The sequence below is a fragment of the Ovis canadensis genome, chromosome 3, assembly GCF_042477335.2.
Source record: "Ovis canadensis isolate MfBH-ARS-UI-01 breed Bighorn chromosome 3, ARS-UI_OviCan_v2, whole genome shotgun sequence".
NCBI classification, from domain to species: domain Eukaryota; kingdom Metazoa; phylum Chordata; class Mammalia; order Artiodactyla; family Bovidae; genus Ovis; species Ovis canadensis.
In genome coordinates this window covers 7,895,923-7,916,499 of record NC_091247.1, presented here as the reverse complement: position 1 = coordinate 7,916,499, position 20,577 = coordinate 7,895,923, and the positions used below count along the sequence as shown (strand labels likewise).

Genomic DNA, 20,577 nt, shown 5'->3' with positions numbered 1-20,577 from the left:
GCATTGAGAGAGTGGAACCTTAGCCACTGAACCACCAGGGAAGTCCCCGGGTTGTGGTTTATAGTCATAATAGGAAGGAGTAACATTTCCCACCCACTCTGTCTGTGTCTGTAAACCACTTTACCTGCTTTATCTCATCCTTTTCACAAAAAATCAACAGTAGATACTGTTCTTATTTCCCAGCTTTGGATATGGAGATTCTGAGAGGTAAACTCCCTTGCCCAAACCCAGGCTGCCGGGAAGCAGGAAAGCTGGGATCTCAGCCCAGGCTGACCGCTGCCACCGAGAGGAATGATCTGCTAATAATACTTGGAAGGTGCTGAGCACAGAGCCTGGCATTGCTCCCGACTCAGCCCTCGGAGCTGGTGGTGGTGTGATTCCACCCATCAGCTTCCCATTTCACAGACGGCGCTACTGAGGTTTAGACCGGAGAAAGAAAACCTGGGGTGAGACGCTCAGGGAAGCTTAAACAGCAACCCACCGGGGCCAGCCAGAGAGGCAGTCAGCCTGGTTGGAGTTTCAAAGCCCGGTTCTGTGTGGGCTTGAGCTAGTGACTTAGCTTCACCATGCCCTGGTGTTCTCATCTATAAAATGAAGGTATTCCCTACTTTACAGGGTTGTTGTGAAAATTCAGTTTGATGATGCATTTTAAGCATGTCTCGCACACACAGCACACAGTTAATGAGAGCTATTCCTCTTATTATTCTGAATGCACCTTCCTCTCACCTGGGGTCACCTGAGGACAAGGCCCTGTTGAGGGGAGGGGCTGCGGGTTGGGTTCGCAGTTGTTGAGTGGGGCTGGGGACAGTAATGCTTGGCCTGCTTGGGGGTCTCTAGAAATGTGGCAACTGGCTACTGCTGCAGGTCGCAGGTTGGAGGAAGGCCAGAGGGATCAGGCTGGGAGGGGCAGGGGCTGCCTGGGCCCAGAGGAGTTAACAGCTCCCAGGCCCTGGCTCAGCAGGGCTGCCACGCTGCAGTCCAGCCGCAGCAACGCAGCAGGCAACGATCTTAGCAGAGGAGCCAGGGCGGCTTCCTGATGGGCAAAACAGCTGGCTGCCTGGGGAAAACAGCTGGCTGGGCCCCAGCTTCCTGAAGACCAGGGCAGAGCCTCAGAGGACAGCTCCACATCTGGGCTCCTGGGAGAGGAGGGCCTGGCCAAGAGCAAGAGGGTGGTCCTTTGGGGTGGGGTGGGTGTTGGGTGGGACCCTTGGAGATGAGGGGCAGATTCCCGGAGCGAAGGCTGGAGCTATGCTAGGTCTAAGCAGAGTGGTGACTCCAGCTGGAATTTGAGGGGGTCTCAGTCTCCCCTCAAACAGGAAGGATGTGGGGCAGCAGAGCAGATGGGGGGCAAGACTGCACTCGGCCCTGGGTCATCTTGGAACCCAGCTTGGAACTGGAGGTGGGAGGGAGCCCGGTGGGGGCTCCCGGACCCTCACCTGCCGAGCAGCATACCAGGACTAGGAGCTGTGTGTGGGCCCTCCTCCAGCTTGGAACCTGGGCTCCCTTGGCCACAAAGCAGGACAGGGGCCCAGAGAGCCCCCAACCCAGGAGACGTGAAGCTAGCAGCTGGTAAGAGCTCCACCTGTGCACCCCCTCTGCCATGGGCTTCCCCTCCCCATCTACTTGGCTGCCAGGCTGTGAAGACCCCCCAGCCCTGGGGCTCTGTCCAAGTTTTGGGGTATCTCTAGGCTGCCCCCACCCTTTGGAAGGGAAATGGCACCTGAGACCTCGCGGTAGGTTGGGCAAGGAAGGCAGAGGGTTAATGGAGGTGTGGCCAGGGTCCACCAGACCACAGCCACCTGCCAGGGCTCCTGACCCCCAAGTCCCATAGGCCAGAAACCCCTAATTTCTCTCTGACCTAAGGGTCTCCTCTCGCCCACCCTCCTAACCTCCAGGAAGAGGGGGTTGGCCCTCACCTTGGGTGTGCCAACCTCAGAGCCCCCTCTCTAATGAAGGCCATTCTGCAGAGCCTTTGCCAGTGGGCAGACCTTGGAGCTGAGGCTCCCAGAGGGAAGAAGAGGGTGCTGGGGAGGGGGCCCGTCCTTCCAGGGTCTCTATTTCTGGAAGCCAGAGTGGAGCCTGAGGCACTGGCGCCACCGCCTGGCTTTGGCCAGAACTACCATGGCTGAGGGATGGGGGTGAAAGTGCTGGTGGGGGGAGGAATGTAGAGCCCAGCTAGATGTTGGTCCAGCGTGATCTGGGTCCTATTCAGCCAGATGGACCCAAACATTTTTTTCTAGGCATTACCCCAAGAATGAGACCTTAGGCCCCATAGAATAGCAGCTTCAGTCTTGAGTCAGTACCAAAATCACCTGAAAGGCTTGTTGGTTTAACTTCCACTCCCAGAGGCTCTGATTCAGCGGGTATGGAGAGGTGCGGCTGTTGCTCAGCTGCTCAGCCGTGTCCAACTCTGAGACCCCTTGGACTGTAGTAGCCCGCCAGGCTCCTCCGTCCATGGGATTCTCCAGACAAGAATACTGGAGTGGGTTGCTGTTTCCTCTTCCAGGGGATCTTCCTGACCCAGGGATGGCACCGGCATCTCCTGCATTCTTTACTGCTGAGCCACCAGGGAAGCCCAGGTATGGGGTGTGCGTGCCTGTTCAATCACTTCAGTCGTGTCCGACTCTGCAACCCCATGGACCATGGCCCGCCAGGCTCTTCTGTCCATGGGATTCTCCAGGCAAGAATACTGGAGTGGGTTGCCATTTCCTTCTGCAGTGATAAAGTATGAAGTGAGTGAAGTGAAGTCGCTCAGTCCTGTCCAACTCTTTGTGACCCCATGGACTGTAGCCTACCAGGCTCCTCTGTCCATGGAATTTTCCAGGCAAGAGTACTGGAGTGGGTTGCCATTTCCTTCTCCACAGGTATGGGGAGGGGCCTAGAAATTTGCATTTCTAACAACTTCTGGGCGAAGCTGATGCTGGCTGGTCCAAGGACCATGCTTGGAGAATCACTGCTTTAGAGTTTCTGAGTTTGATGTCATATTACCTTTGCAGAGTATGTCTTATTTTTATATTATGAGGCCATATATATATATATATATATATATATATGAGTATCAGTAAGAGTACAGGTGCTTGATCAGCCCACCCTAGTCAGTAACATCATATTTCTATCGAGAGCCCACCCAATGCCTGGCTAGCCCTGCTTTAGGGCTGGGATAAGTGAAGAAGGCAGACGGGTCCTGGCTTCAGAACTCACAGCCAGGCAGGTTTGGCGTGTGATCTTTCCACCTGCAGGTCTGATAAAAGGCAGCTCACAACAAGGTCCAGTGCAGAACCTGGTTTCACATTCTACTGCCCCTGCGTAGATCTTCCTCATTCAGTCCCAGCCCACATCACACCCTGTGAGCCACCTGACTCCTCCCTCCACTTCTCACATCTAATCACTTATACATCTCAGCCTTGTCCATCATCAGCTCTCCTGGTTACATGCTTTCCTGGGCTTCCATCTTTGCCCCCAGAGTCCACCCTCTGAGCTGCAGCCAAAGCGATCTTTTTAAGACAAGCCATGTTACTCCTCTGCTTACACTCTCCAATGTCTTCCTATTGCACTAAAAAAAAAAAGTCCAAAATCCCACCATAGCTTTAAGACCCTAAGTGGTCCTCACCTCTTACCACACTCCCCTTGCTCACTTTGCACTGACTGCCCTGGCCTCCTTGCTTGTTCCCGCCACAGGGCCTTGGCCCCATGTCCATATGCAACAACTTCTCCAAGATCTCCTTGTGGCTGGCTCCCCTTATGCTCCGGAACGTCTTCACTGAACTCTCTATTCAGTGTTGCCTCCACCCTCAGATACTCTCTGTTCTCGTTAACTTGTCTTACTTCGTTCATAGCATTTACTGTTCTCTGAAGTTATTTATTCATTTGTCAGTTTGCTTGTTTCCTGTCTGTCTTCCCTCATCAGAATGTGAGCACCCAAGGAACAGAGACCGAACCTCTGTATCCCCAGTACCTAGAATTCTACCTGCGTATGACTTGTACTCGGTAAATATTTGCTGAGCGAATGGGACTGTATAGGATGCAATTCAGGGGTAGGTCCCCCAACATGACATCGGGGAAGGCTTTCCAGAGGGCTTGGAAGAGGTGACCAGGAAGAGAGAGACCAGTCCAAGCAGAGGAATTAAAAAAAGAGACAGAGAGAATATGGGAAGGTCTTAAAGCGTGGAGTGTTCTGGAAACTGTACGTAGTCCAGTTTGGCTGGGGCAGGAGATAGGAGAGAGGAAGTCAAGAGAAGATGGAGAAGCGTCAGGCAGTCCATGAAGGTTCTCCTTGTTCCTGGAGGAATCTGAGCTCTATGCTGAGGGCATTGGCCATCCCCAATGGGTGTAACATCATGCCATTTAGAAAGGACCACTGAGGGAATTCCCTGGTGGTCCAATGGTTAGGACTTGGCTCTTTCACTGCAGAGCGAGGGGCCCAGGTTCCATCCTTGGTTGGGGAACTAAGATCCCTCATATGAAGCCACTCAGTCGTGTCTGACTCTTTGTGACCCCACGGACTGTGCCCACCAGGCTCCTCTGTCTATGGGATTATACTGGACAATTATACTGGAGTGGGTTGCCATTCCCTTCTCCAGGGGATCTTCCCAACCCAGAGACTGAACCTGGCTCTCCTGCATTGCAGGCAGATTCTTTACTGTCTGAGCCACCAGGGAAGCTTCTCATGCTGTGCAGTGTGGCCAAATTAAAAAAAAAGAAAACGAAAGGACCACTCAGTGCAGAACGGTTTCCAGGGAGAAGGCCTGGGGTAGGGGTGTGAGTGCTGGGAGGTGCAGGGGCCTGGGGGAGTGGTGCTGATGCTCTGAGCCATAGGAGTGACCACGTGCAGGAGACACTGAAGTGGTCTGGCCACGATGAGAATGTGGAGTGGGCAGAGAGAGAGGCATCTATCATCAGGTCCCCAAGTTGGAGGGAGGACACTGGAGTGGGAGCTGGTTTGGAGGAAAGACTGGGGTTCTATTTTAGACAGATGGGTCTGGGTAGGAAGCGGAGATACATGTCAGTTTTGCAGAAAGAAGGAGTTGTGTATGAGGTCAGGTGTCAGAGGGAACCCTCTTGGATGAGGAGGAATTCCACTGGGGGAGGGGCCAGGAGGCTGCAGGTCTTGGCAGCAGCAGTTTGGCTGGAGAAGCCCTGGTGTGTGTCAAGCAGGGAATGAAGATGGGGAAGTGAGACCAGAAGCAAAGCATAGGTCACATACCCTTTTTCAGAGGTTTGGAGGGAAGGAGAGAGATAGGGCTGCCGCTGGGGGGCCAGCAGGCAGCTGACTGTATTCATATTTTAAGTTGGGGGAGCTTTAAGTCCTTTGGAATGTTGAAGGAAGGATCCAGAAGAGAGGGTGGATGCTGAGAAATGGGTGCTCTTCCGTGATAACAGGTGTTGAGAGAAGAGACTGGTTTGGCGGCAGGGGTGGAAGGTTTGGAAGCTGGAAGTGAGAGTTCACCGGTGATGGCTTCTCTCTCTCTCTCTTTCATGTAAAAGTTGTTTGGATCACTGTTGCTGCGCGGGCTTTTTCTCTCGTTGCAGTGAGCAGGGGCTCCTCTCTAGCTGCAGTGTACGGGGCTTCTCGTTGCGGAGCACAGGGTCCAGGGCATGCGGGCTCCGTAGTTGCAGCTCCCAGGCTCTGGAGCACAGACTCCACAGTTGTGGCGCAAGGGCTTAGTTGCTCTGCGGCATGTGGGATCTTCCCAGATCAGGGATCGAACCTGTATCTCCTGCATAGGCAGGAGGATTCTTTACCACTGAGCCACCAGGGAGGCCCCCCCTTACTCTCTGAACAGTGTTTATTTGGCTGCCTGGGGCCTTAGCTATGACAGCCACGCAGGCTCTTTGTTGTGGCTAGTTTTCTTCGTAGACCTAGTTTTGCCTGGAGGCACGTGGGATCCTCGTCCCCCCACCAGGAATCAAGCCCAGGTCCCCTGCATTGGAAGGCGGACTGGTAACCATTGGACCACCAGGGAAGTCCAAGGTGATGGCTTCTCTTTTCTCCAAGAAGGGCAGGGAGATTTTCACTGGGGTAGGGAGAGGAGAGTGAGGACGTCAGAAGATCAAGCTGGTGAAATACCACTGGGGCAGCAGGGGGAGGGTGGGCAGGAGCCCAGGGAGACTGAATTGTTGGGCTCAGTGCAAGACCAGTGGGGAGTGGAGAACCGGAGTGTGCCCCCAAAGGAAGACGGCTATAGGGTTTTTCCAGGCAGGAGTGATGGGGGAAACCTGGGGCAAGGGAGTTAGCAAATGGCTGGACCACTGTAGACTGAGGAGGGAGAGAGGTGAAGGTTGGAGGGGTTAGTGCATTGAGAAGACGGACGACTTGAGGTGAGGGAAGAATCTGGAAGCCCCCGTGACTAATAGCATGGGCAGAAGCTCTGGGATAACCCTGGGATGGGTGAAGCCGGGGACGCCACTTTGCTTTAGAAGAGTATCCTAGGGAGTTCCCCTGGCAGTCCAGTGGTTGGCTCCTTGCTTCTAATGCAGGGGGCAGTATGGGTTCAGTCCCTGGCTGGGGAACTAAGATGCTACATGTTTTGCAGCGCAGTTTGGCAGTGGGCTTCCCTTGTGGCTCAGCTGGTAAAGAATCCACCGGCAATGTGGGAGACCTGGGTTTGATCCCTGGGTTGGGAAGATCCCCTGGAGAAGGGAAAGGCCTGCAGAATTCCATGGACTGTATAGTCCATGGGGTCGCAGAGTCGGACACGACTGAGCAACTTCCACTTCACTTCACTTCTAAGCCACCTTGAAGTCACTTAAGTTGGGGGTGGGGGATAGAAAGAAGCAGCCACGCAAGGGGAGGGACTCATTTCCCCATGATGTTTTGGGGAAGGGACCTCAGGCTTTCCATCGTAGGGCCACCTGGGTGAGGGGCTGAATGGAAGGAGAGCCGGGCTTCTCCTGTCCTGTCTTCCAGCCCCAGGAATTCTTCTCCCCTGCCAGGCTCCATGCATAGAATTCAAGCGCATTCACGCACTCAAGGAATCCTTGCTAGATGGGGCTGTTACAGCCCAGTTCTACCCAGGAGGCCCTGAGGCTCAGGAGAAGTGACCTACCTGCTCACTGGGTCGGTGGCATAGGAGCTAGACCCCACCACTGGTGCCTCCAGGGCCCTCCTTTTCCCTGAGAGAGGCTGGAGACCCAGCAGGGGCCTCCGGACCCCGACTCTGACCAGACACTGGAGTCCCCCTGCTCTGGAGGGAGGGCTGGGACACCGTGAGGGGGCCGTGTGGTGCCCTTGTTCTACACTCAGTCTAAGAGCAGGCTTTGCTCTCCTAAAGGCCCGGAGCGGTGCTGGTGCTGGCGACAGAGGCGAGGAAGATGATGCGCGGGAGACGCCAGGCTCGGACCGCGGCGGGATGGCGCGTCCAGGTCAGGGGGACCAGCCCCGCTCCCCGCACCCCTTCTCGGGTCTGGCTCTGCGAAGTTCCGTCTGGGCCCGCCAGAGGGCGCCCGGGGGCGGGGCGGCGAGGGGCCGGGAGCCCGGGAACCCGGGAAAGGGCCGTGGCGGTGTCGCCCGGTCCGCACGCAGCTCGGGTCCGAGGGTCGGACGGATGGCCAGGCAGTACGGATTCAGGGGCGTTGAAGGAATCCGTGAAGCCGGATTCCGGGGATTGCACGCCCCGAAAGGGAGTCGTAGTCGAGTATTCTGAGACGCCGCAGAGGGCTCGGAAGACGTCGCCCCACGACCCTCCAGCCGGGAAGAGGCTGCTCCCGGATCGCGTCTGGGGCGGGTGTCCGGGCCCTGGTCCTGCGATGCCCCGGGCCGAGGAGAGGACATCTGAGAATCTATGGATAGGGATGGGGAGGGGAGTGGGAGCCCATTCTTGGGAGGGGGTAGTACATCCCCCGACCGCGCTCCTGGCCCGCCGCGGTCCCGCCCCGGGCCCAGGCCCCGCCCCGGGCCCCGCCCAGGGCCCGGCGGCACCACCCACTCCCCTCTGCGCGGCCGGGAGCCCCGGGGGCCGCCGCTGCCTCCGCCCGAGCGCCAGCCATGCGCGCTGCCCCCGCCGCCCCGCTGCTCCAGCTGCTGCTCCTGCTGGGGCCGCGGCCCGAGGCTGCGGGAGTCGCGGAGCCGCTGCTGCCCACCGTGGTCCTTGCCATCCTGGCCCGCAATGCCGAGCACTCACTGCCTCACTACCTGGGCGCGCTGGAGCGGCTGGACTACCCCAGGGCCAGGCTGGCCCTCTGGTGAGATAGATCCGGGCACTGGCACCCACTAGGCATCTACACCCCCCCCCACCCCAACAACTCCACCACCGACAGCCTGGGCTCCAGCTGGCCCCATCTGCTCCCTGCCCAGACACCACCCAGACAGGCCCCTCCCCTTGCAGACAGGCCCTCCAGCAACCCGAGCCCCCTGGCGGGTCCCCTTGTCCCCTTGGCCCTGCAGACTGACCTTGGAGGCCTTGGGTTGGAACAGGGACACCCATCCCTCATTCTGGCCCCTGCTCCTCCTTCGGGACCTCCTCTAGGTGTAAGTTGGGCCCAACCCCTCTTGCTCCAGCCCACCAGAGCTGAAACTTAAGCCGTGGGACCTGTGGTCGGCCTGACAGAGTGGAGCCAACAGGAGCAGCTGGCATCCCCTGGGGCCCGATGTGGCAGAGTTCAGCAGGCCTGGGAGTTCCTGGGGAGCCCATAGGGGTGCTGTCAGCCCTGGGCTCCATGCTGCTTTATGAGGGGGTCACAACCGCTCCCCCTTCCCCAGGCTGGTTCCAGCTTCTTTCAGAAGAGGGGCTGAGTCCTGCTGGCCAAGGGCAAAGCCCCTTCCTGCGTCTCTCCCCCTAGGTGTCCCCACAGGGTCCTGGAATTAGAGGCCACAGTCTGTGGAAGCCAGAACAGGGAGGAGTCCCAAGCTGAGGTTGGGGATAAACTGAGAGAAGTGACCAAACTACCCTCCCCAACTCACCAGAGTTGGGCTGGGGGGTGGAGCTGTGGCCTGGGGAGGCCGCCCACAATTACCAGTCCAGGAGTTTAGTTAGTTCCCACCCCCAAAAGACTTGACACGTAGTTAGTCTTCAGTTCTGGAGACTTGGCTTAAAGGGGCAGCATCACCGAAAACCTGGGCTCTTGGCTAAGGCCCGCTCGCCCCGCTCTGTCATGAGAGCTCCTTCAGAGAGGCTGTGCGAGGTGGCCTTGGAGCTCAGGCCCATCAGGTCTTCTCAGGGATGCTCAGAGTCTGGTTTAGTCCTTATTACAACTCTCTGGTGGAGGGAAGCAGCAGCTCCTCTGCCCAGTCCTGCCTCAGAGAGGGGAGGGGACTAACCTGAGGTCACACAGCAGGGAAGGAAGAAAACCAGAGAATATGGCAGGTGTGTTCCTCAAAGTTGAAAGCCTTCTCATCTTTCAAAATGCATTTGAGTGGCTGCAGACAGCCTCCTGGGGAGCATATGCAGCCTGTTGCCTATCCAGGTTGCCCTAAGGAACCCTGGAGACAGCCCTTTCCAGTGGACATTCATGACTGGCATGCTGTCCCCAAATCTAGGCTTCAGACTGGTAAGTGTGGCAGAAAGCCCCAGGACACAGTGGCCAGGGTCCACACTGACCAAGTCATAATGCCCATCGGTACCAAGCTTCTGAACAAGGAACATCTGACTGAGGCCCTCTGTAGGGCCAAGTTCAAGTTCCCTGCCGCCAGTCGATCCACATCTTCAAGAAGTGGGGATTTACTAAGTTTAAGGCTGGTGAACTTGAAAGCATGGTGGCAGAAAAACAGCTCATCCCGATGGCTTTGGGGCCAAATACATCCTTCCCTCTGCACAAATGGCAGGTCTTGGCATTCATGAGAGCCTTGGCGCTGTCCCCTCCTTACTTATGCCCACCAATAAATCCTAGTTGCCTGTCCAAAAAAAAAAAAAAACAAAATGCTGCATTTGAATTCTGTCACCTCAGCCCCTGAGCTTGCCAGGATGGCTTTTAGTTACAGAGGGAGAACGTGAGCCCAGAGAGGGTCTGGACCTGCCTGGGGTCACACAGTGGAACACAGACCTATGATTGGGACCTGGCTGCCCGCCTTCCTCTGTAGCACACCTACCTCCTCTGCTTCCAGGAGAGGCCAGTCCTGCAGGGGTTGGTGCTCCAGGGGTCAAGACTGCCTTAGAGTTTGGTCCCTTGGTGGCTGTGCCACCCCTCCCCCACCCTCCTTCCTCCTGTGTCCCCAGGTGTGCCACGGACCACAATGTGGACAACACTACAGCGATGCTACGGGAGTGGCTGGCTGCTGTGAGTGATGACTATGCAGCTGTGGTCTGGAGGCCTGAGGGAGAGCCCAGGTGTGGCCTGAGGGCAAAGGTCCTGGGGAAGATGGGCAACAGGTGCAGCCCAGAGAGGGAAAGGGACAGTTCTGAGTCACAGACTCCTGGCCAGGGCTCTGACCACATGCGCCTACCCCATGGAACATCTCATCTCTTTACCACCTCAGGTCCTACCCAGATGAAGAAGGCCCTAAGCACTGGACCAAAGAAAGGCATCAGTTCCTGATGGAGCTGAAACAGGAAGCCCTGACCTTTGCCAGGGACTGGGGGGCAGACTATATCCTGGTAAGAAAGCCTGGCCTACGATCGGGCTCCCCACGGGTGATGGCACCCGTCTTTGACAGAAGTCTGGGTGCAGTTTAACCATCTGTAGGCTCGACCCTTCAGCTAGCAACCTGGATCAGAACCCAGATAAAGTATTGAGCTGGGATCCCTTTGCTTGAGTTCAGACTCTGTACTGAGCCTGGATCCCTGAGACAGAGCTCAAGGCATACACTGAGACTCAGTCCCAGAGTATAGAGTGTAACTCAGTCTCAGAGTATAGAGCCCAGAGTATAATCTGAGCCTAGTTCCCTGGACCAGAGAGCAGGGTTGTTGCTGTTCAGTCTGCTCAGGCTAAGTCATGCCTGACTCTTTGCGACCCCATGGACTGCAGCATGCCAGACTTCCCCTGTCCAGAGATCAGAGTAGGTCTTTGAATTTCCTTCCTAAGGCTTCAGATAAAGTTCTTAGATCAGCAACTCAGGTGTAAAATCTTTGGACCCGGTCCCTGAGCCAGTGCTCCAGACTAGATCCTTGGTCCAGAAACAGATCTCCTGGTTTATAGCTTAGATCTCTCTGAGGGAACCCCATTGGATTGTGGAAGATATCCTGGGTCCCTGGATATCTGGAGGGATCCCACTCAGTGAATCCTTGGGAGGCTGCTGGGAGGCACAGACAAGGCTGGGGCCTGTGACATCTGCCTCCCCACAGTTTGCAGACACAGACAACATTCTGACTAACAACCAGACGCTGCAGCTTCTGATCGAGCAGGGGCTGCCGGTGGTGGCCCCGATGCTGGACTCTCAGACCTACTACTCCAATTTCTGGTGTGGAATCACCCCCCAGGTATGGCTGGGGACACAGGCCTCGGGAGGCTTGAGGTCTGGGAGGAGGGACGTGGAGGGCAGCAAGCCCCGGCTGGGGAGTGGTGTGCTGGGGATGGAGGGGTGTCCTCTCACAGCCCAGGACCACCCCTTCCCCAGGGCTACTACCGCCGCACTGCCGACTACTTTCCTACCAAGAACCGCCAGCGCCGGGGCTGCTTCCGCGTCCCCATGGTTCACTCCACCTTCCTGGTATCCCTGCGGGCTGAAGGGACGGCCCAGCTGGCCTTCTACCCGCCTCACCCCAACTATACCTGGCCCTTCGACGACATCATCGTCTTTGCCTATGCCTGTCAGGCTGCTGGTAAGGTCAGCTCTTGTCGAGCCTTTTTACGAGGTCTCTGGGCCTTTGCACATGCTGTTCCCTCTGCTCTGCATGCCCTTCCCCACTCCACAGTTTATCTTGCTAATTCCTAATTGTCCTTCGGGTCATAGGCTTTCTTGGGCCCACTGCCCCAGTCGGTTAGATATCCTTCTGGCTGTGCCCACCATGACGCTTGCATGTATTCCTTCATTAGGCAAATATTTATGGGACACCTACCAGTGCCAAGGGCTTCCCAGGTGGCACTAGTGGTAAAGAACCTGCCTGCCAATGCAGGAGACGTAAGAGACACAGATTCAATCCCTGAGTTGGGAAGATCCCCTGGAGGAGGGCGTGGCAACCCATTCCAATATTCTTGCCTGAAGAATCCCATGGACAGAAGAGCCTGGCAGGCTAAAGTCCATAGGGGTGTAAGGAGTCAGACATGACTGAAGTGACTTAACACGCATGCACCAGGTGCCAGGCTCCAGGGAGACAGTGGTGAGTAAAATCAGGTGGTCCTTGACTTCCTGGATCCTCCAGTCCAGTCAGCCAAAGGATCACACAAATCAGTGTCTATCACAATGACAGGAAGAAGAGCTTCTTGATTATAGGTGTTTTGGGAGCTTAGACTAGCGTTGACCTGGTCTCCAGGGAAGGCTTCCTGGAGGATGTAATCATTGGCACTGAGATCTAAAGTATGGGCAGGCATTAACAAGGCAAACAGAGCAAGACAGAGCATTTCAAGCAACGGGACCAGCAGATGCAAAGGCCCTGTGGTGGCTGGGGACATAAAAAGGCAGGCAGCTAGAACACAAAGAGGGGGCATAGTGCAGGCTGAGGCGGGAACAGTGAGCAGGGGCCAGCTTGTGGGGACTTGATGGGCAAGCATCTGGCTGTTAGCCTGTGGGTGTCAGGCAGCCATCAGAGAATCATCCAATTGGACTTGAACACTGAAAAAAAAATCATTCTGCTGTGGGTAGTTATTTTTAAGATGAAAGCTACAAGGAAGTATTTGGGTTTGGGGAATTCCCTGGTGGTCCAGTAGTTAGGACTCTATGCTTTCGCTGTCGAGGGCACAGGTTCAGGCTCTGGTCAGGGAATTAAGATCCTGCAAGCCATGCAGCATGGCCAAAAAAAAAAAAAAGAAAAGAAATGTTTGGATGTTTGGGCTTGGATCGGATAAACCACAGTCCTGGGAAGAACTGAAGTTGAGAGCAAGACAGAGATGCTGCTGTTGGCATAAGAACCTTGAGAAGGCGGCAGAGAGTGTCGTTCACGGTGCGCACTCATGGGCGGCGAGAACATGAAGGCTGTCCAGTGGGTGGAGAACTTTGCTCATGGTCAAGGTGAATTAGAAGTGATGATTCAATCAGGAAATGTTGCACCTGGGCAAGCGTTGTGTGAGGAGTGGCCAGGGAGAAGGGGGTCGTCATCATTCTTTTGTGCTCCATGAGGTGACGTCTACAGTGCAAACGCGCAGGAAGGAAAAAGATCTTATCAAGTGCAAGACATGAATGAAGGTGAGACAAATACATGGATGAAAAATGAGAAGCACAGATATTTTCTTTTTTTTCTTTTTCTTGCCACACTGGACGGCTCTTGAGATCTCACTTCCTCAACCAAGGACTGAACCCAGGCCACGACAGTGAAAACACAGAACCCTCACCACTAGGCCACCAGGGAACTCCCTATTTTCTTATTTTTTCATTCCTACCTCTACTCGTGGCTCAGCTGGTAAAGAATCTGCCTGCAATGTGGGAGGCCTGGGTTTGAGCCCTGGGTTGGGAAGAACCCCTGGAGAAGGGAAAGGCTACTCACTCCAGTACTCTGGCCTACTCACTCCAGAATTCCATGGACTGTATAGTTCTTGGGGTGGCAAAGAGTCGGACACGACTGAGCAACTGTATTTGTTTACCTCTACTTGAGTATCACCTGCTGTTTACTGGTCAGTGGTTCAAAGGAGTTTAGTGAATTATTTTGTAAAGTTTTTTATTTATATGCAGATATGCAATTTTTTTAGCATCATATGTTTATTTATTTTTTGGCTGCATTGGGTCTTAGTTTTGGCTTGCAGGATCTTTTGTTGTGGTGTATGGGCTTAGCTGCCCCACGGCATTTGGGATCTAGTTCCCCAGCCAGGGATCAAACCTGCATCCCCTGCACCAGAGGATGGATTCCCAACCACTGGACAACCAACGAAGTCCCGTGAACGGGGGTTTTGTCTCCAGCATTCGTGCTTCCACCCCCTGCACTCTGCCGGGCTGTATACTCAGTGCTGGGCCTGGAGCTGACTTCTCAATATACACCGTATTTAATGAGCAAACTCTGGGATGGACAGGGAGGCCTGGCGTGCTGCGGTCCACAGGGTCGCAGAGTTGGACACGACTGAGCGACTGAACTGAACTGACTGACCGACTGACCTGCCCTGGAGGATTCACGGTCTGTAGAAGACAAAGGCTAAATAAATGATTATAATAAAGATTACAAACACCGAAGGAATTAAAAAAAAAAAGGCCACTCTGGTTGGCAGGTGGAGGACAGCGTGGCAGGGGCCGGAGAGAGGGAGGGGTTAAGTGTAGGGATCTGGGCCAGAGGTGATGGTGCTGGATTGGGTGAGCGGGATGGGCAGAGGCGGGTGAGATTTAGAGGGTGGAGCAAGGCCCTGTGGCATCAGGTGGCCATAGCCAGGTGGGAGTTTGCCTGCTTCTTCCTCACTTTAATCCTCTGAGGGCAGGGAAGGTCTGTCTTGCTCACTACCATCACCCCTGCCCCCAACTGGTGCCCTGGAGACATCTGTTGGATGAACATATACCATCTTGGCAGAAGGGTCCCTGAGATGTTGTTTGAGCCAAGCCCTATCTCCCTCCAACCCCGCAGATGGGGACGCGGGGTCCCAGGGAGGACTCCTGTGGTGGGTACTGGTAGTACTGGGGCTCACACCTGCCATCTGGGTTCCAAGAGCCCTGCCCTGCAGGCCAGCACTCACTCGGCCTCTCTCTGCAGGGGTCTCAGTCCACGTGTGCAACGAGCAGCGTTATGGGTACCTGAACGTGCCTGTGAAATCCCACCAGGGGCTGGAGGACGAGAGAGTCAACTTCATCCACTTGATCCTCGAGGCGCTGGGTGAGGCTGCCAGCCGGTGTTGTCCCTCCACCCCATCACTCCCTGCCCCTTCCCACGGGCCCCTTCTCCTTGGCCCCGGACCTGGCTGGGCAGGGGGCAGGGCTGGAGTCACAACTTCCCCTTCAAATCATTCCCTGACTCCGGGCAAGTCACTTTCCCTGCTGAGCTTCAGTCTGCCCCTCCGAGGCAAGTGGAGTCTGTGATCTGCTGGGCATCCTGCCAAGGGGGCGGAAATGAGGGGGGCCTGGGACTCCAGGGTGCTGCTGACTTGAGCCAGTGGGGCTCATGACAGTGGGCTTTCCTCCGCAGTGGATGGGCCCCCCATGTGGGCCTCGGCTCATGTGTCCCGGCCCCCAAAGAGGCCCAGCAAGATGGGGTTTGATGAGGTGAGTCCTCCCAGCCTGTAGGACCGAGGTCAGGAGTCGGGCTGTCCCCTCCCCCCGCAGCCTCCCCCATGCCCCCTGCCTCCTCCAGGTGTTTGTCATCAGCCTGGCCCGCCGGCCCGACCGCCGAGAGCGCATGCTGACTTCGCTCTGGGAGATGGAGGTCTCCGGGCGGGTGGTGGACGCCGTGGATGGCCGGTGAGGCTTCCGGGACGGGGACAGGGCCCTGTGCAGCGCAGGGGGCCCAGGGTGGCCCATCGGGGCTTCCTGGGGGTGGGAAAGCAGACGATGGGTTTAAAGAGTTTCCTGTTCCAAGGAGTATTCAAAGAGAGCCTGAGTCATTGTGTCTCAGGGAGCCCAGGGCAGACAGAACAGGACAGGGGCCCTTCCTCAGCCCACCCGAGGGAGGAGGGTGCAGTGGTTAAGGCCCGGGGTCTGGAGCTCCTGGGCCTGGTCACCAGCTGTGTGGCCTCCGGCAAGTCCTCCCATCTCTCAGCCCTGCTGCGGAAACGGCGAGGAGCTGCCTTCCTCTTAGGGGTTTATAAGGGTTTAGTGAAGATTTCTCCAGGGCCTGACACACAGTAAGTATCCCAAAGGTTAATGGGGTCTTCATTCTGATTATCAGGGCTCTTCCTTGCCCTCCTGAACCTAGATCCCTGATGGGTGGGGTGCGGGAGCAGGCCGCTCACGGCCCCCCATGTCCACTGCTGCTGGCTGCATGCACTCCAGTCCGCTGGACTGCAGGATGTCCAGCCTTTGCTTGGGCCCCTGCCTGAGAAGCGTCTGCCCTTCATCCTGGGTGTCTCCTCCTCAGACTGCCTGGCTCCCTTTAGGATGACCCACCCTGCCCGAGGCAGCTCCAGCCCCCTGGTCCAGTCATGATGACTTCAGACCACATGAGGCAGTAATCAGGCCTCCTCCCTCCCAACTGGGAATCCCTGATAGTTCAGCAATAAAGAATCCGCCTGCAATACAGGAGACTGCTTGCAATACAGGAGACTTGGGTTCGATCCCTGGGTCGGGAAGATCCCTTGGAGAAGGAAGTGGCAACCCACTCCATATTCTTGCCTGGGAAATCCCATGGACAGAAAAGCCTGGCAAGCTGCAGTCCAGGGGGTCGCCAAGAGTGGGACATAACTTAGCAGTTAAGCCACCACCACCGCCACCTCCTTCAAACCAGACTCCAGTGTGACGGTCCCCAACTTGCCCGGTGCAGGCGGCCCTGGGTGGGTCTCTGGCGGGTACCCCTGACCCCATGACACCGTCTCCCTCAGGATGCTCAACAGCAGTGTCATGAGGACCCTCGGCGTGGAGCTGCTCCCCGGCTACCAGGACCCCTACTCGGGCCGCACGCTGACCAAGGGGGAGGTGGGCTGCTTCCTCAGCCACTACTCCATCTGGGAGGAGGTGAGGACCCTGCCCCCTCGGCCCACACCCTTGGGGAAAACAGGGCACCCCCTCCCACTCACGGCTCCGTGCCAGCACTCATGTGACTGGTGGGTGACGGAGCACACTCATGAAGACCCAGGCAGCAGCTGTCAGCCTCCTGTGGGCGCGACCCTTACCATGTTGAGCCCATGGTATGCACTGAGCGCCGGCTGTGTGCTGGGATGGCCTCTGCTCCAGGAACACAGAGGTGAACATGAAGAACGCAGCCGCGCCCTCCTGGGGCAGAGGGACCAGAGCAGGGCGCACAAATGGAGAAAGAACTGTTTACCCTGGTCCGGGGAGGTACCTACTCGAGGGTGTGGACAGGCCTGGCCTCCTGGCCTCCTGGCCTCCGGTGGGGTCGGCGTGGGCCTCACTGTCGACAGGCAGGAAGAGGAGCCTTCTCAGCAGAGGAAGGCGGAGCAGGCCCAGACCCCTTGGCCAGGCAGCCTCGGCCCGAGTCTGGGGTGTGAGTGGTCGGGAGAGGTCACTGCTTGGACTTGGCCCGAGAGGACCAGAGACAGGCCCTCCAAGGGGTGCCCCCTCCAGGAAGTGAAGCACAGACACCCTCCTTGTTTTCATTTTCTACTGTTGCCGAAATACGTTGCATGTGAGCTGCTATTTCTATTTTTCTGAACTGAATGCTGCCTCTGAAAGGATCGAAGGGTCATTTATTGAGCCGATTTCATGCTCTTCTCATACCTCCAAAAGTTACAGAAAGCATTTTTTTCTCAGGGTGTTGGGGGGCTAGGGTCTCCTCCCAACCCCAGCCCAGCCTCACTTCCTTGAGGAGGCGGAAGTGAGGCTCAGAAGGCGGAAGTGAGGAGCCCGGCTCTGTAACGCAGCAGATGCAGGCTCAGATCCCAGCTCGGCCACGTCCGGGCTGGGTGTCCGTGGACTATCGTGGGGTCACTTCCCAGTGTCTCCGTCTCCCTCCTGCCTCCCGAGGGTCCCTGGAGACGAGCCCTGTAGCCCCTGAGATAAGGATGTGCTCAGAACTGCAGCAAGGGTTCTGATTTCTCTCCTGATCTGCTTGGAGGGCAAGACTGGGAGCCTGGAGGCCCTTGAATACAAGAGCCAGGTGCTGGGGTTTCAATCCCCAGGCCGTGGGAAGCCCCAGCAGGCTTTGGAGCAGCTGAGCGACATAGCCAGGGCTGAGCACTTAGCCTGTAACCGAAGCCAGGAGTGTCTGTCAGTGTCAGCTAGGTGGGAGGGGACAACAGGTGGTCTAAAGAGCCACCCTCCCACCCCCACCTTGTGGCTCAGGTTGTCACCCGGGGCCTGGCCCAGGTCGTAGTATTTGAGGACGACGTACGCTTTGAGAGCAATTTCAAGGGGCGACTGGAGCAGCTGATGGAGGAGGTGGAGGCGGAGAAACTTCCTTGGGACTTGATGTAAGCAGGCCGGGCCCCCAGGGGCCAGGGATAGGGGTGGGCCTCCCGGGGTCTGCCTTCTCCTGCAGGGAGCCCTGGCCAGCCCCCGCCCCCACCCCAGGCTTGGCTCTGTAAAGGGAGTTGGGGACTTGGGTCCCTGGGATATCAACAGTGACTCCTGGGACTCCCGGTGTCACCTGCAGCTACCTCGGCCGGAAGCAAGTGAACCCCGAGGAGGAGGCAGTCGTGGAGGGGCTGCCACACCTGGTGGTGGCCGGCTACTCCTACTGGACGCTGGCGTACGTCCTGAGCCTGGCGGGCGCCCGCAAGCTGCTGGCCTCCCAGCCGCTGCACCGAATGCTGCCTGTGGATGAGTTCCTGCCCATCATGTTTGACCAGCACCCCAAGTGAGCCTCAGGGCAGGGTCAGCCCGTCCTCAGAGCCCACCTCAGCAGGTAGTAAGTCCCCTCACTGGGCAGCTGGGGATACTGAGGCTGGCAGGGCTGAGCCACTTCCGGTCACCAAGGAAGAGCCCAGCTTAGACTTGGCATCAGCCCCACCTCTATGTGAATCCTGTGATATCCTGTGGTTTCCAGGCAAGCGATTTTCCTATTCTGCACCTCAGTTTCCCCATCCGGAAAATGGGGATAAGAGAAATGCCACCTCAGGATTAGATGGGGAGGGTGGTCAGGTGCTTCGGGGGTGAGGTGCCCGGCTCCAGGCTGGCATGGGTCTGGGGTGCGATGGTTCACCCCAGCCCCCCTGAGCCCCCCTCCCCCCTCCCAGTGAGCAGTACAAGGCACACTTCTGGCCGCGGGACCTGCAGGCCTTCTCAGCCAGGCCCCTGCTCGCGGCCCCAACCCACTATGCAGGGGACGCCGAGTGGCTCAGCGACACCGAGACATCCTCGCCCTGGGACGATGACAGTGGCCGCCTCATCAGCTGGACCGGCTCCTACAAGACCCTGCGCGGCCCCCGCCTGGATCTGGCGGGCAGCAGTGGGCACAGCCTCCATCCCCACCCCCGGGATGAGCTCTAGGTGTGGGCGGGGCCTCGGTCTGCTCTCCGCATCCATGGCTGACTCTGGGTCTCAATTCCCCTTCTCGGCGTTCTCCTCTCCTCTTTCTTTCCGTGGCCTTGCCTCTGTTTGTGTCTTTGTGTCTGCCTTTCTCTGTCTACCTGCTGTCTCTCTCTCTAAGCCCATCTCCATTTCTCTGTCTCTATCTCTGCGTCTGTGTCTCTCTCTGTCTCTCTCTATCCAACTCTAAATTTTTTCTACTTCTCTCACCTCTCCTGTCCCCCCAGGGCTAGACAGTGACTCCAGAGGTGTGCCCGGGAGCAGACCACAGCTGTCCAGGGGGCACAGCAAGAGCCACCCCCAGGAACCACAGACCCAGTAGAAACCTGGCTGTTCCCTTGGGCATGGCCTGTCTGCCCTCTGGACCTGTCTTCCATCAGGAGAAACCACTGAGATGGGTCCCCTTCCCCCAAGGCCATGTAGCGTAAGGGCAGGGCTCATAGGCCCTCTTCCTTGCCAGTCTGATTAAGGGCCTCTAGTGGAGGGAAGAAGGGAAGCCCCAACCCCCAGCCTTCAGCGTCAAGCTGGGCAGACCCAGGAGGCATGCCCACCACTAAGGACCCAGCTGCAGCGGCCCCTCTGCCCCCTTCTACCTCGCCGTCAGCTCCCTACCCAGCTTATCAGCTGGGTCTCATGTGCCACCCTCTTGCCTGGCCAGTGGGAAGTGCAGGGAGATGGGAGGAGGACCTAGCACACAGTAGGCCCTCAATAAAAGCTGGCTGGTGTTGCACTTTATATTTTTTAACTCCTGGCTGAGCCTCTTTGCGTGTCCTAAAAGGGCTGGGATGGAGGAGGCGTTCCCTATCTGTGGATGAGCAGGTGGAGAGACAGAGAGGAGAGGGCGGCCTTGGAGAGGAATCAGGGGATTTGGTCTCACCTCCTTAGCCTGCTCATTGGTAAAGGGGCGGTGTGAACAGAAGTACCTCTTGGGCTGGGTGGGTAAGAAGGAGCTGGAGCTGGAGCCCAGCCCACAGCAAGTACATACCCACTGCGGCTGGCGTGGTCATCACTGGCCTCGCCTTGCTGGCCAGGGTGGGCCCAGGCCAGACCCAGGGCCGCCAGGGCCCCGCTCCCTGCCTTTGGACATTCCCCTGTTTAGTTGGAACCCCTCTCCTGGAAGTGGCAGGGGAGATCCGGGGCTCCCTTCCCGCCCTGACCAGTGTGGTCACCAGAGGGCGGCAGGTGGCGGAACCTGGACCTTGTGGTGCCAGGGCGCCCTCTGCTGGTTTAGTGCCAACAATGGAAAGGGTGCATACCATGCGTGTGTGCTAAGTAGCTTCAGTCCTGTCAGACGCTTTGCGACCCTGTGGCTTTGTATAGCTCGCCAAGCTCCTCTGTCCATGGGAGTCTCCAGGCAAGAATACTGGAGTGGGGTGCCGTGCCCTTCTCCAGGGGATCTTCCCTGCCCTGGAATCGAACCTGGGTCTCCTGTGTCTCCTGCATTGACAGGTAGCTTCTTGACCACTAGCGCCACCTGGGAAACCCGTGGAAGGGAGCCT

General features: G+C 57.2%; 1 protein-coding gene and 1 pseudogene across 8 annotated transcripts; both read left to right on the top strand.

The window, feature by feature from the left end:
- Nucleotides 1-1,219: 1,219 nt before the first annotated feature.
- Nucleotides 1,220-19,823, top strand: CERCAM (cerebral endothelial cell adhesion molecule). 8 transcript variants are annotated; one of them, XR_011255096.1, is made up of 15 exons: nt 1,220-1,569; nt 2,507-2,579; nt 7,272-8,181; nt 10,152-10,262; nt 10,412-10,529; nt 11,217-11,351; nt 11,489-11,693; nt 14,697-14,816; nt 15,126-15,202; nt 15,291-15,397; nt 16,474-16,606; nt 17,894-18,021; nt 18,204-18,407; nt 18,873-19,039; nt 19,306-19,823. XR_011255096.1 is itself a non-coding variant. In XM_069580060.1 (15 exons), the coding sequence occupies exons 3-14, from the start codon at nt 7,985-7,987 to the stop codon at nt 19,037-19,039; spliced, it is 1,788 nt and encodes a 595-aa protein (XP_069436161.1). In that variant the 5' UTR covers nt 1,220-1,569; nt 2,507-2,579; nt 7,272-7,984; the 3' UTR covers nt 19,306-19,823. The 8 variants fall into 8 exon arrangements, 7 of the variants coding, with proteins under 7 accessions (XP_069436161.1, XP_069436160.1, XP_069436163.1 ...); XM_069580060.1 differs by having other exon boundaries at nt 18,787-19,039; XM_069580059.1 differs by having other exon boundaries at nt 10,152-10,304; nt 18,787-19,039.
- On the top strand, nt 9,336-9,430 carry LOC138438465 (small nucleolar RNA SNORA70; annotated as a pseudogene).
- Nucleotides 19,824-20,577: the final 754 nt, after the last annotated feature.